This window comes from Siphateles boraxobius, unplaced genomic scaffold, assembly GCF_051911475.1.
Source record: "Siphateles boraxobius isolate OS27281-9 unplaced genomic scaffold, OSU_SipBor_1 66, whole genome shotgun sequence".
NCBI lineage: Eukaryota > Metazoa > Chordata > Actinopteri > Cypriniformes > Leuciscidae > Siphateles > Siphateles boraxobius.
The window spans coordinates 2,775,714-2,789,951 of record NW_027509193.1 but is presented as its reverse complement, the minus strand read 5'-3'; the positions used below and the strand labels follow the sequence as shown (position 1 = coordinate 2,789,951).

The 14,238-nt window shown below is 40.2% G+C and overlaps 1 protein-coding gene across 2 annotated transcripts in view; it reads right to left on the bottom strand.

Annotated features, from left to right (window-relative positions):
• The window catches only part of lmtk2 (lemur tyrosine kinase 2), a 38,422-nt gene that overhangs the window by 10,526 nt on the left and 13,658 nt on the right, over positions 1-14,238 (bottom strand). The window contains exons 2-7 of one of the 2 annotated variants that reach the window (XM_077211657.1): positions 12,211-12,338; positions 11,923-12,073; positions 8,276-8,352; positions 7,696-7,814; positions 7,417-7,504; positions 1,451-1,581 (exon numbers count right to left, since the gene is read on the bottom strand). In XM_077211657.1, the coding sequence (XP_077067772.1) occupies positions 1,451-1,581; positions 7,417-7,504; positions 7,696-7,814; positions 8,276-8,352; positions 11,923-12,073; positions 12,211-12,338 (694 nt within the window). Of the gene's footprint in view, positions 1-1,450; positions 1,582-7,416; positions 7,505-7,695; positions 7,815-8,275; positions 8,353-11,922; positions 12,074-12,210; positions 12,342-14,238 lie in introns of both variants that reach the window. The other variant, XM_077211656.1, reaches the window with a different exon arrangement.

Below are 14,238 nucleotides of genomic sequence, written 5' to 3'. Positions count from 1 at the left end.
GCTCTCCGACAACTAAAAATCTAATTCAACACTGCATACTTGATGGCGAAAGAAGAGATTCACGAAATTTGGGCCATTCATTTTTCTTCAGAAGAAAAACAATGGATATCAACCCTTCGTACGAGAACATTAATTGTGCTCAGCAGTGAGGGCAGATGTCAATTTAGAGTTTTTATAAGGACAGTTCACCTATAAATGACAATTCTGTTATCATTTAATATATTTTTTATTTATTATTCATTCTATATCTTCAGAACACACTTGAAGGTCTGTTGAACTACACTTCAGCGTCTGTGCATTGTGCATATGAAATGTATGAATTTATGCATGTTTTTTGTGTTTTCTGAGGAAAGCCAGTGTAATTGTTTTTCTAAAACTGAATATATTGTTTATAAGGTAAACTTCTGTCACACGCTATGTTTCTGAATTCTCTTTTCTCATGCTCTCCATACTTGTGCATGTTATATGTTGCACAGTAATATTGTGTCGTTTAAGGGGGGGGAAAAAGAAAAATTGGAGCAAAAGTGAGTTACCGTGAAAAAAAGGCATAAAAAAAAGTTACTGTAGTGCCCAGAATGAGCTTACAGCTTCCTCATTATAGCGTCACATAATGTTGGGTGTGTGTCTGTGCGCTTCCCCGAGTAGTGGGTGGGTCATTCTGCCAAGAGTCTCTGGACGCCTGGATACTCTTGGGCATAAAAATCATAAAAATAGGGGTTAAAAGAATGCCTTTACTGTTCCTTTAATGCTCGGACCCCAGAAATAGACTGTAAACAGGGTTCAGCAGGCCTTTAGCACATGAGCAGTCTAAAAAAGTTGCACTTGGACATGCAAAGCTGCTGAATGGCTATATTTCACAAGATACCACTGCACTTTTGAACTTCGTGCCATTCCAGACAACTGAACGAGCTCATGTAGATGCCCACAGTGGGAGTGTCAAACAGCGTTTTGCAGTAAATCACCTCTGAAACCAAAAATCCAAGAGCCCAATTATTTTTCATGACGGCCACAACAACAGCAAGGAATCTCCATGCCTCCTTTGGCGTTGTATCCCAGACGACCCTGCCCATGTCCCATACGAGGGGATCCTTTTACGCTCAAACCGCAGAATCATCATATCCCAGCGGCGGAGGACAGCCAACAAACCCATAATCCAGAGGAGCTGTGCAATCGGACACCTTTCAGCATATTCTGAGCATGCAGGAGGGCACAGACGCTCAGCATGGCAAGACACCCTAGATAACTCAACCTTCCTCTAGAAGACTGGAAGGGGAAGTCCTTTTTTGGAAAAAAAACGAGGACAGCCAGCACTGAGGAGGAAAGGCTGGACAAAAACACGCACATGCATTCGGACAGATGCAATGAGTTGCATTAAACCTACTTGTAAGATGTTCGCATAAAGGTTAAGCATCTTTGAGATGTAAAGTGAGGTGATATTTGTAGGGTTAACCTGTGCAGGAAGTTGTGTTTGTGCATGTGGGCGACTCCCGCAGCGATCTCGCAGGCCATTTTCTGCAGCTGTAGCAGCTCTCCATTCCTGTACAGCCATTCATGCTGAGAGACATAACTCTTCAGGTCCCCCTACACACCAAAACACAAACACAAGGGCAAGAGTTACAGGACATTCATGACCCAGCCACACAGAATCAAGTTTTGAGACCACAAAACCAAACAATTTGCTGAAACATGATTATAAGCTTCCTGGGAAGCAGATATAACAGCACATACAGCATTTAGACTGAAATGATCAAGTTTTGTTGAAGGCAAACCAGCCTGAACATTTAACAGCCTGTGTGTGAGAGGTAACTTGTGGAGCCAGCCACAGAGGGGCAGTATTCGTTCTCTGTACAGATGCTGTACTGCTGAATGGATAACTCGACCAAAAAAGGGAAAGGCAGTTTAATAGTGACTACTATATGCTGTGTCACAGTAATTTAAAAATAAAAAAGCAGCAGTAAGACAGTGCGGGCAGATCAGGGCTGTTCAGCTGTGCTGGGCTTCTGGGCACAAAGACTACAGGCCAGTTTAGCTCTTGGAGAGACTGCATTGAATCACATCATTCATCATTTATTCATCATTATTTCAATCCCTAAAAACAGCGGGACATTATAAAACACTTAAAGAGACTTAAAGTACTAAAACAGTGATATTTAAAGATCATATTTCATATAAACCTTTTTGATGATGCATACAGGCAAGCAGATGAGCATATGAATGCACTGCTCTAATTGGTTAAGAGTTTTTTCATATACGGTTTTCTATGGAAAAACCTGTGACGAGAAACTGTGTGTATTGTTTATATTCTGGGTTTGTCTGCTTGATGGTACATAGTATGCATCATTAATAAGGTGTATACAGAATTAGGTCTTACTGCATTAGTACTCAGTACAAACCTGGTAAATTTAAGGAAAGCCTTGTTTTGCCCTCCTAAGGGTGTGATGCAATGTGAAAACTATGAATTCTGACAATGTTGCAGGTCTTGCATAGAAAGTGGCAGAAAAAATAAACTGTCTTGTATTTTTTTTTTTAAAGTCACAATAAAATCACTGACTTGATTATATTAAAAACACATTTGATTTATGGCTTAACGTCTTTTGCTTGTAAAATTGCACACACAGCCTCCACACAGCCGCCATGTTTCAATAAAAAATATATAGGTATAAATCCTTTCGAATAGTTTCCTTCCACTATTTTAAGTCTTCTCGCTCAACGACTGAGTATTATTACACAAGTCAAGTAAGGCGTATACACTGGCTTCGAGAAGATCGTGATATCTCAGACTCCTAGCGACACGCAGGGCGAAGTTCTCCCTTTGGAATGATGTGGGAGAAACAGTGTTTCAGCTGGCAGCCGTGTAATATATCATTAACTTTCTGTTAAATCAGCCAACCTGTAAAGCAAGCTGGGAAAGGAGCTTTGTTTGCACACAACATAAGGTTTGGCAAAATGCCATCAATTCTGCCTTTAACTTATCCATATTTAAAACTGATTGCCCATTTTTTATGACCAGTCTATGGTATGAATGAAAGAGTATGAGTCAGTAAACATTCACCCAATAGGATGTGAATATTGTGAAAATCATAAGGATATATATTAGGGATGCACCGATACCGATACCAGTATCGGTATCGGGCCCGATACCAAGCTCATGTACTTGTACTCGTACTCGTAAAAATACCCCGATACCAAAGACCGATACCTCACGTATATCCTTAGCTTATATTTCTTAATTCTTATGAGCACTCTTCCTGCAGTTATAGTGTTGATAGATTTAATAGTACACTCTAATATTTCACTTTACACTTTCGGCTGTGATTACATTGTTACTCAGTGTTATGTTAAACATTTGTTCTGTGATTTCTTTGGCACTTTATGACAAATTTGATTGTCTTGTTGTCTGTGATTTCTTTAGAACTTTGACAACTTTGTGACAGGCAGGTAAAAATTACATTCATTATGTCCTTGGTTTTGCCCTTTGGAGGTTATTGGACACTGTGAAATTTGGGCTTTGAAAATTTGTGATAAGCACAATAAGAATGATTTATTTTTTTAAGTTTATTTAAGTTGTTGAAAATAAAGATGCTGATTTGTTCATTAGTCTCATTGTGTTGTTCTTAGAAAATTGCCACATAAAACGAGAAACCCCCCCAGTACAACAGGCATCGGTATCGGTATCGGCGAGTACCAGGAAAAAAATATCGGTACTCGTACTCGACCCTTAAAAAGTGGTATCGGTGCATCCCTAATATATATCATTATATATCATTGGATATATTGCCAAATGAACTGCAGCCTATTCTTAGTACCATCAAGCTTTCTTGCATATGCTATTATGCCAACAGATGTTGTACTTTTAAAATGTCTTTGTAATACCCATTGTTCTCACTGGTCATTGTCATTAAATTCTCATTTCTGAAAATTCCTCAGGGAATACAGGGAAAGTCCCCTTGTATTTAATAACTGTATTCCTTAAAACTCATCTTTGATCACCAAAATTACATATTTAAAACAGCTGGAATGTAACTACACCCTTGCCTCATTAGTGTACAAGGTTATATGAATATGCAAATTACCCTCGCCTCCACTCACTCACACCAGCTCAGAGATCCACTCGTTGACGATCACACGTTGATCTGATTGGTTACTGTAGTTTGTGACGTCAGAAACACCAGCGATTTCAAACCGTGTTTTTGAGACTGTCTTTGGTTCACTAAAGTTTTAAGGAGAAAATACTCAGCAATGGTGTTGACTTATGAACTTGAAAATGGTTGTCTAAAAGCATATTAAAAACACCACATAGATAAACGACATTAAATGTTTGATTTTCACTACACGGGGACGTAAGAAATAAGAAATGTACACTTTTTTTGTTTTATGTTTTAAAAGCAATTTTAAGAGCACAGCATTGTGAAACATACGAAAGTCCTCCCAAAATCTTAGCAAGGGCAAGGTCTGCCTTTAAACACACAAACAAGCATACGCTTAGTGCAGCTCCCTTAAGAAAGCCTTTCCAGGAGAGACTGTCACTCAATCAGAGAGCAACTGGCATTCTGCAAACCAGCTCCAGTTGCACCTTGCAGCTATATTTCTCTCTAAAATGCAATGTGTCAGGGTTACCAGTGGTTACCAGTGATACACAAAGAAAATCAGACATCCAAAGAGCTTTCAGATGTGCTTCTCTCTTATTAAATGTTGTCTTTTGTTGGACAACAGGTTATTAAATGCTTCTCATGTTTTTGTTTTTTCAAATTCACGTTATAAGTGATTCAAATTCACAGTGCTTTCAGATGGAGCAGCGTTTACAGAGCCATACATCAATGACAAGCTGCGCATACAAAATAATCGCAGCCTTTGCGATTTTAAAATATCGATTTAAGAGCGATAAAATGGAAATTGCGATTAATCGTGCAGCCCTAATCAGCATGTTAAATTAACCGACTGGAATCCAATTATCTTGAAAATTTTATTTTTTCCAGTCCGTTAAAATGAGTCAAGAATGAGAAAATGTGGTCGATCAGTCGATTCATCTAGTTAAGCGCACTGAATTGTGATCTGGTTGTATACTGCATATTTTGTCAAATATAGCAGGTCACACATACAGAAAACCACACACTGTCCACAGTAAACATACTACAGTACACGGTGAAAAACAATACAAATAGTATGCTATTCTGAACTCAGCCATTGACGACCTCAACCAAACCTCTCAATGTGAACGTCAATACGCCATACAAACTGCTCTATGGTGGGAAACAAAGCCAGAACAGAGCAATGAAATGCCCAGGCCTCTCCATTATTCTTCTGAGATGAGAAGTCGTAGGACCATACACCCAAATTGGTCTATGTCTCAACCTCTTGGTTCGTGTGAATCTACACTCTGACTTGGGAAGGAACGGCTTGGGTCGAAACCCGAGCAGTGACACCAGCAAAGGAAACGGCCCAGACTGCATTACGCAACAGCGGGCCGCAGTGAGCTCATGCTCTCTCTGGAGACGGGCGACATGGCTCGAAGCCATCCACCTGCTCAGGCCCAGAGGGTCCCAGACCACAGGCACTGTTCCTAACAACTGGTCAGGTGTGCAGGATGTTTCTAACCACTACCGCTCTGGGATTAACAGCTAACTAATTACAGTGACAAGTACAGCAGAAACCGAAAGGAACTAGAGAATATTGTCTCTTTCTCAGATGATGTGTGTTTGCACAAACACGAGCAGTGAACTGGCATAAAGTGTTATTACAATTGTGCATATTAACATTAGCAAGACTCCATCTGTGCGCATAAAAGCAATAGCAGGGAATTCATTATTAGATGATGACATCTGTTTTTTGTTTGTTTTTTACTTTGCACTTGCACATTTGAGACTAGTAAAAACAGCGTGGCTTTATTGCAGCACTTTAGCATTAGTAATTGATATGTAACTACATGTAAATGTACATCTTGAAAATAAGAGTATTACTTTCAAATAGTTCTGAGGCAAGCCTGTTTGAATTGTTACATTATATAAAAATATTTATTGGTAGCACTTTATTTTACAGTTCTGTTCTGCATGTGCATACTATGCACTTTTTATAGTAATTACAATAACTGGGTTATAACTAGGTACTAACCCTGAACCTACCCCTAAACATAACCTTAACCCATGTAGTTACCTTATATTACCAGTACTTTCCTGAGTCAGTACACTATAAGTACATGTACTGTAAAATAAAGTCTAACCCATTTACTTACCAGCACAAATATGTAGTATGATTATTAAATCACATTATATTCACAGTATATTATATACATAATCATATTCAAGCTTCTAGTGTCTTTTGCAGCATGGTGATAAAATGCACCAACGCAGCAAGATGTGAGAGTGACAGTGTCAGTAAAAGAATCCTATTGCTTTATTGGGATATGAGGGAATCGGAGAGCTACCTACTGCATGCAGTTATGCGGCTCATATCCTTCACAGGCACAAGCAGCGCACCCGAAATAGAACAAGAAAAACAGAAAATAAATCAAAGGACAAGAAACAGCCCACTGACAGACACTGGCTGAGTAACTGTGTGACAGATGCTGGCCTAATTAAAGTGCTGGGAACAAATGAAGTAGTGAGGTACGCTAGAGTATCCGTACTTTCATCAGACATGTCCGAAATGAATTTGAGATGCGGTACGTGGCTGTGAAACAAGATTCAAGACAAGAGCGCAAGACAAGATGACCTGGAGTGCTAGACAGATGCAGAAGAATTAATAAAAAAATGATGTTTTCAGGTATCTAATACATCATTGATCTCAATAAGAGATGAATAATGAGTACCAAACAACAAATACAATCACTAAAGATTTCCCAGATGCCCATGCATTACACTGTGCTCCATCTTATGCTAAAGGACTAGCACCTGCTTATCCGCTTTCCTATTATACGGCAGTCTCGCGTCACTGAAAGAACAGATTCAGAATAGACGACATACTTTTGATGGCACACTTTAAAAAGAGTGCAACTTTTCAAATTTACTTCTGTACTCTCACATCAAATTAAACTGACCAAGGTCTCCTCTAAAATCTCAGTAAAATCTACTGCTTCCACAGGAACTGTGGAAAATCTACACCAGAATGGCTGAAAAAGAAAAGAATTAAGGTTTTGCAATGATGCCCGCATACCTCAATGAACTGAAGCAACGTTGTAAAGAACAGCGGGACAAAATTCATTGTGAGAGACTGATAAAGTCATACAGAAAATATTACTTCAAGTTATTTCTGCTAAAGGTGGTTCTACAAGTTATTGAATCAAAGGGGTGTACTTAGTTTTTCCACACGTCTTCTCAATTTCTGCTGTATTTTTGTTAAATAAATAAATGACACGTGTTGTTGTTCATCTGAGATTGTACTCGGGTACAAATATGTACACACTCACATATACACACTTACCAGTTCACAGTACTCGAAGATGAGCAGGAAAGGAATGGCCTCCACACACTGACCAAGACATTGCAGTATATTGGGATGCTGAAGAACCCTGTAAAGACACAACGAAAAACACTAAATACAGCTATGTTTAACACATTCTGCTAGCCACAATAATATTATATCAGTTTTAAACAAAAATCTGTTTATGTGTTATTGAAAACACTGCTATTATAACACATTAAAAAGTAAAAGCTTAATATCAAACCTAATACAGAAGAGCCGATAAAGGCCCTCTCTAACCTGAACGGGTCGCCCTGCTGCAGGAACTCATTCTGCTCTTTGGCGCTGCCGTTAGCCTTCAGCTCTTTGACAACGGCTCGGGCGACTGCAGGGTCCACGTAGATCTCACTGAGCAGAACCTGTAAGAAGAAGACAAACAGAGAAATTTGTCTGATTTAGAAACGATTCTAAGACTGAAAATTGATTTGGGGAGGAACCAAGTCCTTCCTGAAAACAAGGCCTGTTAGGTGGACCCCAGGTGGCTTAGATGAGCATGTTCCCATGGCAGGAAAAAGCATCAGGAAATAACGTTTTCCCTTACGTCCTAATCTCGGTAAACACATCCACATGCAGGCAACGGGAGGACAGCTTGAGGGCCGTATAATGCTCCCTTGAACACGTCAAACTATGGCCTCCGAGGGCCCCCGGCATAGAGATGAGAGCAAGTACCAACAAGATGCGATTATTTAAGATTAAACCTCAGGAGAAATTGCACTTCAGAATCAGTGCTTTGCTTTAACACAATGTGTGTCGCAAGACAAAAGTCTTTCAATACACCTTCACACTTTCAGAGTACAATGTAAATACAAGACAAGCTTACCTTTCCAAACCAGCCGTTCCCGATCTCCTGAATGTAACTGAGAGAGTGTCGTGCCACGTGAGGACCTGATGAGACGTCTAAAAGACCAAATATAAGAACATAGAGATGGATCAATGTAGGAAATTGATCCAAAGAGTAGGAAAAAAGTCAGCTAGTCTGAATATAACTCTAAAAATGAACATGAAACCTCCCGAATAACAAAGAAAATAGAATCTATTACTTTTAAAGGGCACCTATTATGGCCCTTTTTACAAGATGTAATATTGGTCTTGGGTGTCCCCAGAATGTATTTGTGAAGTTTCAGCACAAAATACCCCCCAGTTAATTTATTATAACCATTTGAATGTGTCATTTTTGGGGGCTGTTTTGAAACAAGCTATTTTGAGGCAGACGACCTTAAATGCAAATGAGCTGCTAATCCCCACCCTGCCGCTGGATGTGGGCGTAACTTGCATAACTATGGCAATTAACAGTCGGTAGAACCATAATGGCCGAGAGTTATACACCCGCAATTGTGTATGGCATTCGGCCGTATGTTTGAAACAGAGTCCGACCCAGATGACGAAGAGACTCCGGCTGAAGAAACACGATCGAGAATGGACCAGGATGTCTCGGAATGGTTATTTGATACATTTATGAACTCATTGCGTTGTCATCGCTGTGCAACACACACACAGACACACACAAACTGTGATAACGTTGACGCAAATGTTTGAAAACACAAACACAAATACCAATAATAACAATAACAATATCTTAAAAAACATATGAAAACGTGTGGTTATTTAAAAGGTTTAAATTACATAAATCATACGACGACGACGACAACAATATTTGTTGTCGATGACTATTAACGTTACCTCAGAAATCATAAAATACACTTACTTCTTCAGGAATTGTCGTTGGATCGCGAACACTAGGCAACGATCCACCCTTGAGGATTAATTTTGTAGCAAGACCTGCTTTGAATTGACCGCCGTTGAAAAAACAGTCACTCTCAAAATGATTTGAGCAAACATAAACGTACTTCGGGAGTGTAAGAGGCGCATTTCCTTCATAAATAAAATCCACCTACTGCGTTTTCAGTGGCTCTGATGTCGGAAGCAAGTGCAAACAACTATGCGAAGTATTACAGCCCACAACAAAACACTTATTTTTCTTAGGAGGCATTTTCTAGAAGGCAGCACAAATCTTTAGAACAGCGGTCCGGCTGTCGTTGAAACAACAATGGAGGATCAGATCACGGAGGGAGGTACCAACCACACTGTCAATCAAACCCCTTTCCCATGTTCTACGTCACAAAAAGCTGAATCTTAGAACAGCTCATTCTGAGAGAGTGCATATGAATTATTGAGATTGTAAAAAAAACACTGGGTGCATTTTTATCATTCTAGGGTGGTTTTGCTGACACACTGCCAACACACATTTATGTTCAAACAGCATGTAAAAGTGAATTTTGCATAATAGGTGCCCTTTAAACTAGCTATGTAAGACTGACCCTTCATCATAATACAGTTTATTTCAGAAGCATGTTTGCATATTGAGAGCGATTAATCTACTCTAAGACTTCAGCACCATTTTTTTTTTTTACTTAAAGGTGCACTAGGTAACTTTTGGCCTCTCTCTAGCAGTTGAAAAACAAAACTGCATGCATTTTGCAGAAGAACATTGTTTTGGCTGTGCTTTGGCTCTGCAAGACTGTGAAAACATGGATATCCAAAAATGATGTCATATGAGCATGCAAGTTGTGCTGTTGTTCTGACTAATTGGAGAAACAGACATTTTTAAATGAATGACGTTACAAAAGCTATGACAATTGCCGGTCGGAAATGGTCAAACGTTGCAATTTTTTTTATAACTGATACTCTGGTCAAAGAGAACGATTATCCTACTGCTCATAAAAGAGGCTTAAGAGATATAACCGGTTTAGATTGAAAGGATCTCAAGCTGACTAGTTGAAGACGTTACTGTAGCTTTACCCATTAATGGACACTGTACTTCCTTGAAAGTAAATTCCAGCACAGCACAACAACAACCATAATGAAATGACCCTTAACAATAGATAATGCTTCACACAGAACTCTGTTAGAGAGCTACATCTGTTGGAGATGTGTTTTCCTCAGTGCAAAACTTACATGTCACAGGTATTCTCCATCTCTATGTTAGAAAGTCATGCAAATATATCCATTTTGCTGTCAGGAGTGGACAAGCCTTATGCAAGTGAGTCTCTGCTAAACGTCACAGACACCACCTTTTGCCAAACAGAAGAAGCGAAATAGAATAGGAACGTAACATTTCTGACTAAAATAATCACTTTGATCAAATATTTGCTGTTGGACATTAAATGTGCCATATGTAGAATTTTAAACCTACGAGCTAAAGCCCGGCAGGATAATTAGGCAGATTTTAGCCCCGATTTACCCCTTCCGACAATGTTAAGTATGCTCCGATTATCGTAAAATAATCTGATCAGATATTCCTGCCGTGTGTGGTGTGTTAAGAGTGCTCTCGTCTGCTCGGAAGGACGTCGGGACCGCTCCGATCTCAAATCGGGGATATCCAACATGTTGGATTTTTTTGGCCCGATTTCTCCTCGTGTGTGGTGTCCCCCGGGGACAAACGAGCACGCAGCCTGTGGACTGTGGCGTGTAGCCAATCAGAAAGCGAGGTGACAAGGCGCAGAGGAAGCACCGGGAAACTAAATCAAAACAGCCGTACATGCTCGCGTGGTCTCCACTTCTTTGACCATCGCCTTTTCTTTTGATAACGTTTTTTTTTTTCGGTTAAAAACAAACTACAAACTATCGCCACTGCATCCTCTTCATCCGCCATGATTGTTTACTCTGAAGTTACGTTTGATCTCGAGGGATTTTGCGAGATTTTCCGTCTGACCTGGGAATGCTCGGGAGTCAAATCGGTTTGTGTGTGATGTGTTGATTTTGCCGTGTGGCTGCGCACCACACACGGTATGACCAAAACTGTTAGAACCGTTATTTTTTATCTCCGTGTGTGAGATAAACGCGCCGCGCCTATATACGTTGCAGAGACACGGTGTGCAAAGTGACTAACCGCACTTTGTGTTTTCTGTTCTTAAACTTGTCTCCCAGAACGAAACTTAAAGGAAGTAAATGTCTCAAAATCATTTTGCTACCAGAACCAGCAGATATCATCTCGGATCACATGGACAGCTGCTTCCTCAGTCGACTGGTGTTTGGATTTCATGTGATTTCTCATTGTGGTGGTGATATTATGATAAGTCAGTTACATTAATAATTGATTAAAAGTAATTCCATTTTGTAATATCATTTTCATCTAAGTATTTCCAAACTTCGTGAGGCAGACGACGACATTATGTGGTCAAATACAATACACTTGTTAAACAAGCTCCACAGCGCCACCCAGCGCATTTATTATAACAGCGGAAAAAAATGAAAGAAAAAATTTGAATAGTATTTTATTTTTCGAATAATAATTACAGATCGAATATTCAAAAATTTGAATATTCGTGCACATCCCTAGATACAACTAACCTGCCACTCCCACACCATATAAACTTTTCTCTATTTATATAAAATAGTGTATCTTTGTACTCAACGCAGTGGGGTGCATTTGCAGACGTGCTGTGGGGGAAGGTACATGCTTCTGACCTGTTAAGCGGGGCATTTGGAGGTGAGGGGGTCCAGGGAGGGGCACAGGGGGAACAGCGAGTGTGTAAACTTCCGCGGGCGACTGCATAGAGGGGGTGTCCTCCGCGGGGGGCGTGAAATCAACCTCATCCTCAAAGTGGTCATCGAACTCCTGACAGATCACAAATCACATTTGAAATGAATATTAGCCATAGTCAAGAAATACTCTTGAACTATTGAACAGAAACTGCTACAAAACAATATACAGACTTTCAGAGACAGAAAGATGCGAGAGAACATTTCACTCACCTTAAAGTTGATCTCTTGCTCTTTGCAGCAGGAAGCACAGTTGAGCAGCAAAACCACAAGGGCCACCAACACAGCCAGAGACAGCAGCAGCGGGATGGTCAGAGAGAAATCCACATATCCAGCAGCCTCTGCTGAACACACAAACACCTGATTAGCTAAACCAGTGATAATCTCTTACAGGGAATCCCTTGTGTAGTGTATCCAGTATTATTTGAAATGAGAGGGACCACACACACACACACACTCATTCAAGTGCTCCAGGACAGTTTGTAGAGTAACAACACAGCAGGTCACCATCAAGAGAGGCCTGCTTAACACCAAAAACTGATTGTAATGGGAGCAATTTAGTTTTGACACTTCGCGTCACATCACACACACGATCCGATAGACACACTGTATGTATTCGGTAAGTTTACCGTAGCAATTAGGGATGCATAATATACAAATAAAAACTGATATTGCCATAATTTGTTTTTCTGCAATATATAATACTGCATCGCACAGCAAATTTTGCAGTGGCATCAAATGAGGCTCATCCAGTCAATTTTGTAATGTATTTTCCTTATTTTCTGTGTACTTAAGAGGCAGATTATATGAGCAGCTCAGCAGACAGCTACAATACCCCAAAACATGCTACATCATTAATAATAAAAAAAAAGGTGCTGGGTGAATGTTTGCACTGGATGTAAATTGGTCTATAGAAATGCTTAATAATCTCCATTCATGTCTCTCTCCGAGAGATTATGGGACGAGTCGGATCTCTCTGGGGCCTACACACAAACCATTTGCAAGACATTGTCCTCCAACAGCAGTTCCGATATCAAGTGATGAAAGGCTGGATGTGCTTCAGCACCTGTTCTGTCACTACAACACCATTAACACCGCTCTCCATTCCTCTCATCAAAACAAAACAAGCCTCTGGGGTTTTAGAACAGCAGGCAGTATAATCGGTGGCAGGAGAGGTTAGTGACAGATCTGAGATCAGATGAGTTGGGCCGCCAGTGTCACGTGTCTGTGCATGTTTGGCGTGTTGCTAACCCAGTAGTTTGTCTTGCGCAATTAGATGACAAGGATGTGCATGTATGGATAATATGCTAAGACGAATCTTTCAGCAGTGGCTGGCATGATCTCCCATAATAGTAATAAATGTGGCTTCAGTAATCCTACAGGCCGCACACAGAACCGCATGAAACCCGAGTAGCAAAGACTGAGCTATTTTGAACACCTACTCATAAAAGGTGGTTTGGTGTACACAAGTCTTTGACTGGGTCGTGGCTCGATAGTAAAGATTTTCCTGATTTAAACTTCAGTAACAGCATTAGGGTTTGGAAAAGATTCCTTTTTAAACTAGAATTTACTGTGTTTTAGGGGTGTAACGGTACACAAAAATGATGGTTCTGTACGTACCTCGGTTTTCAGAGTCACGGTTTAGTATTTTTTCTGTATAGTTCGTTATAGAGACAGAGCGCATTTAGGCCACGCCCACACCCGGGGTGTGGGGGGGATGGGCAATCCAACCATCTCCGTTGACTTTGTATTGCTTGAAGCAGCTTCCTTGTCATTTCTGACTTATAACACACAAAAATACAATGTCTAAAAACTGCTATGTCACAGGGTGTACAGCAAACAAGCTAAAAAAAACAGAAATACATTTTATAAGCTGTCGACCCCAAAAAACAAACGTTTGAGGACACAAAAGTGGATACAGGCAATTGAGACAGTGCAACGTGTCATTTTACTCGGAGATCTACGCTCACTGGAGGGGAACATAATCGGTGACAGGGATAGCTTAGCTGACAGAAATATAATATATAAAACTGGCATTTGGCCTTTTGACTTACCAGTGACAAAATGTTTACTGCAGTGCACACGTCACGTAGTGTATTTTTAGTGCTTAGTGAGTGTCAGGATCCCACAATTTACATATTCATCCCAGCTGATGCTTCAGGTCTTCTTGCCTGTATCCACTTTTGTCTCCTTAAACGCTTGTTTTCTGGGGTCGACAGCGTATAAAATTAAGTTCTGGGG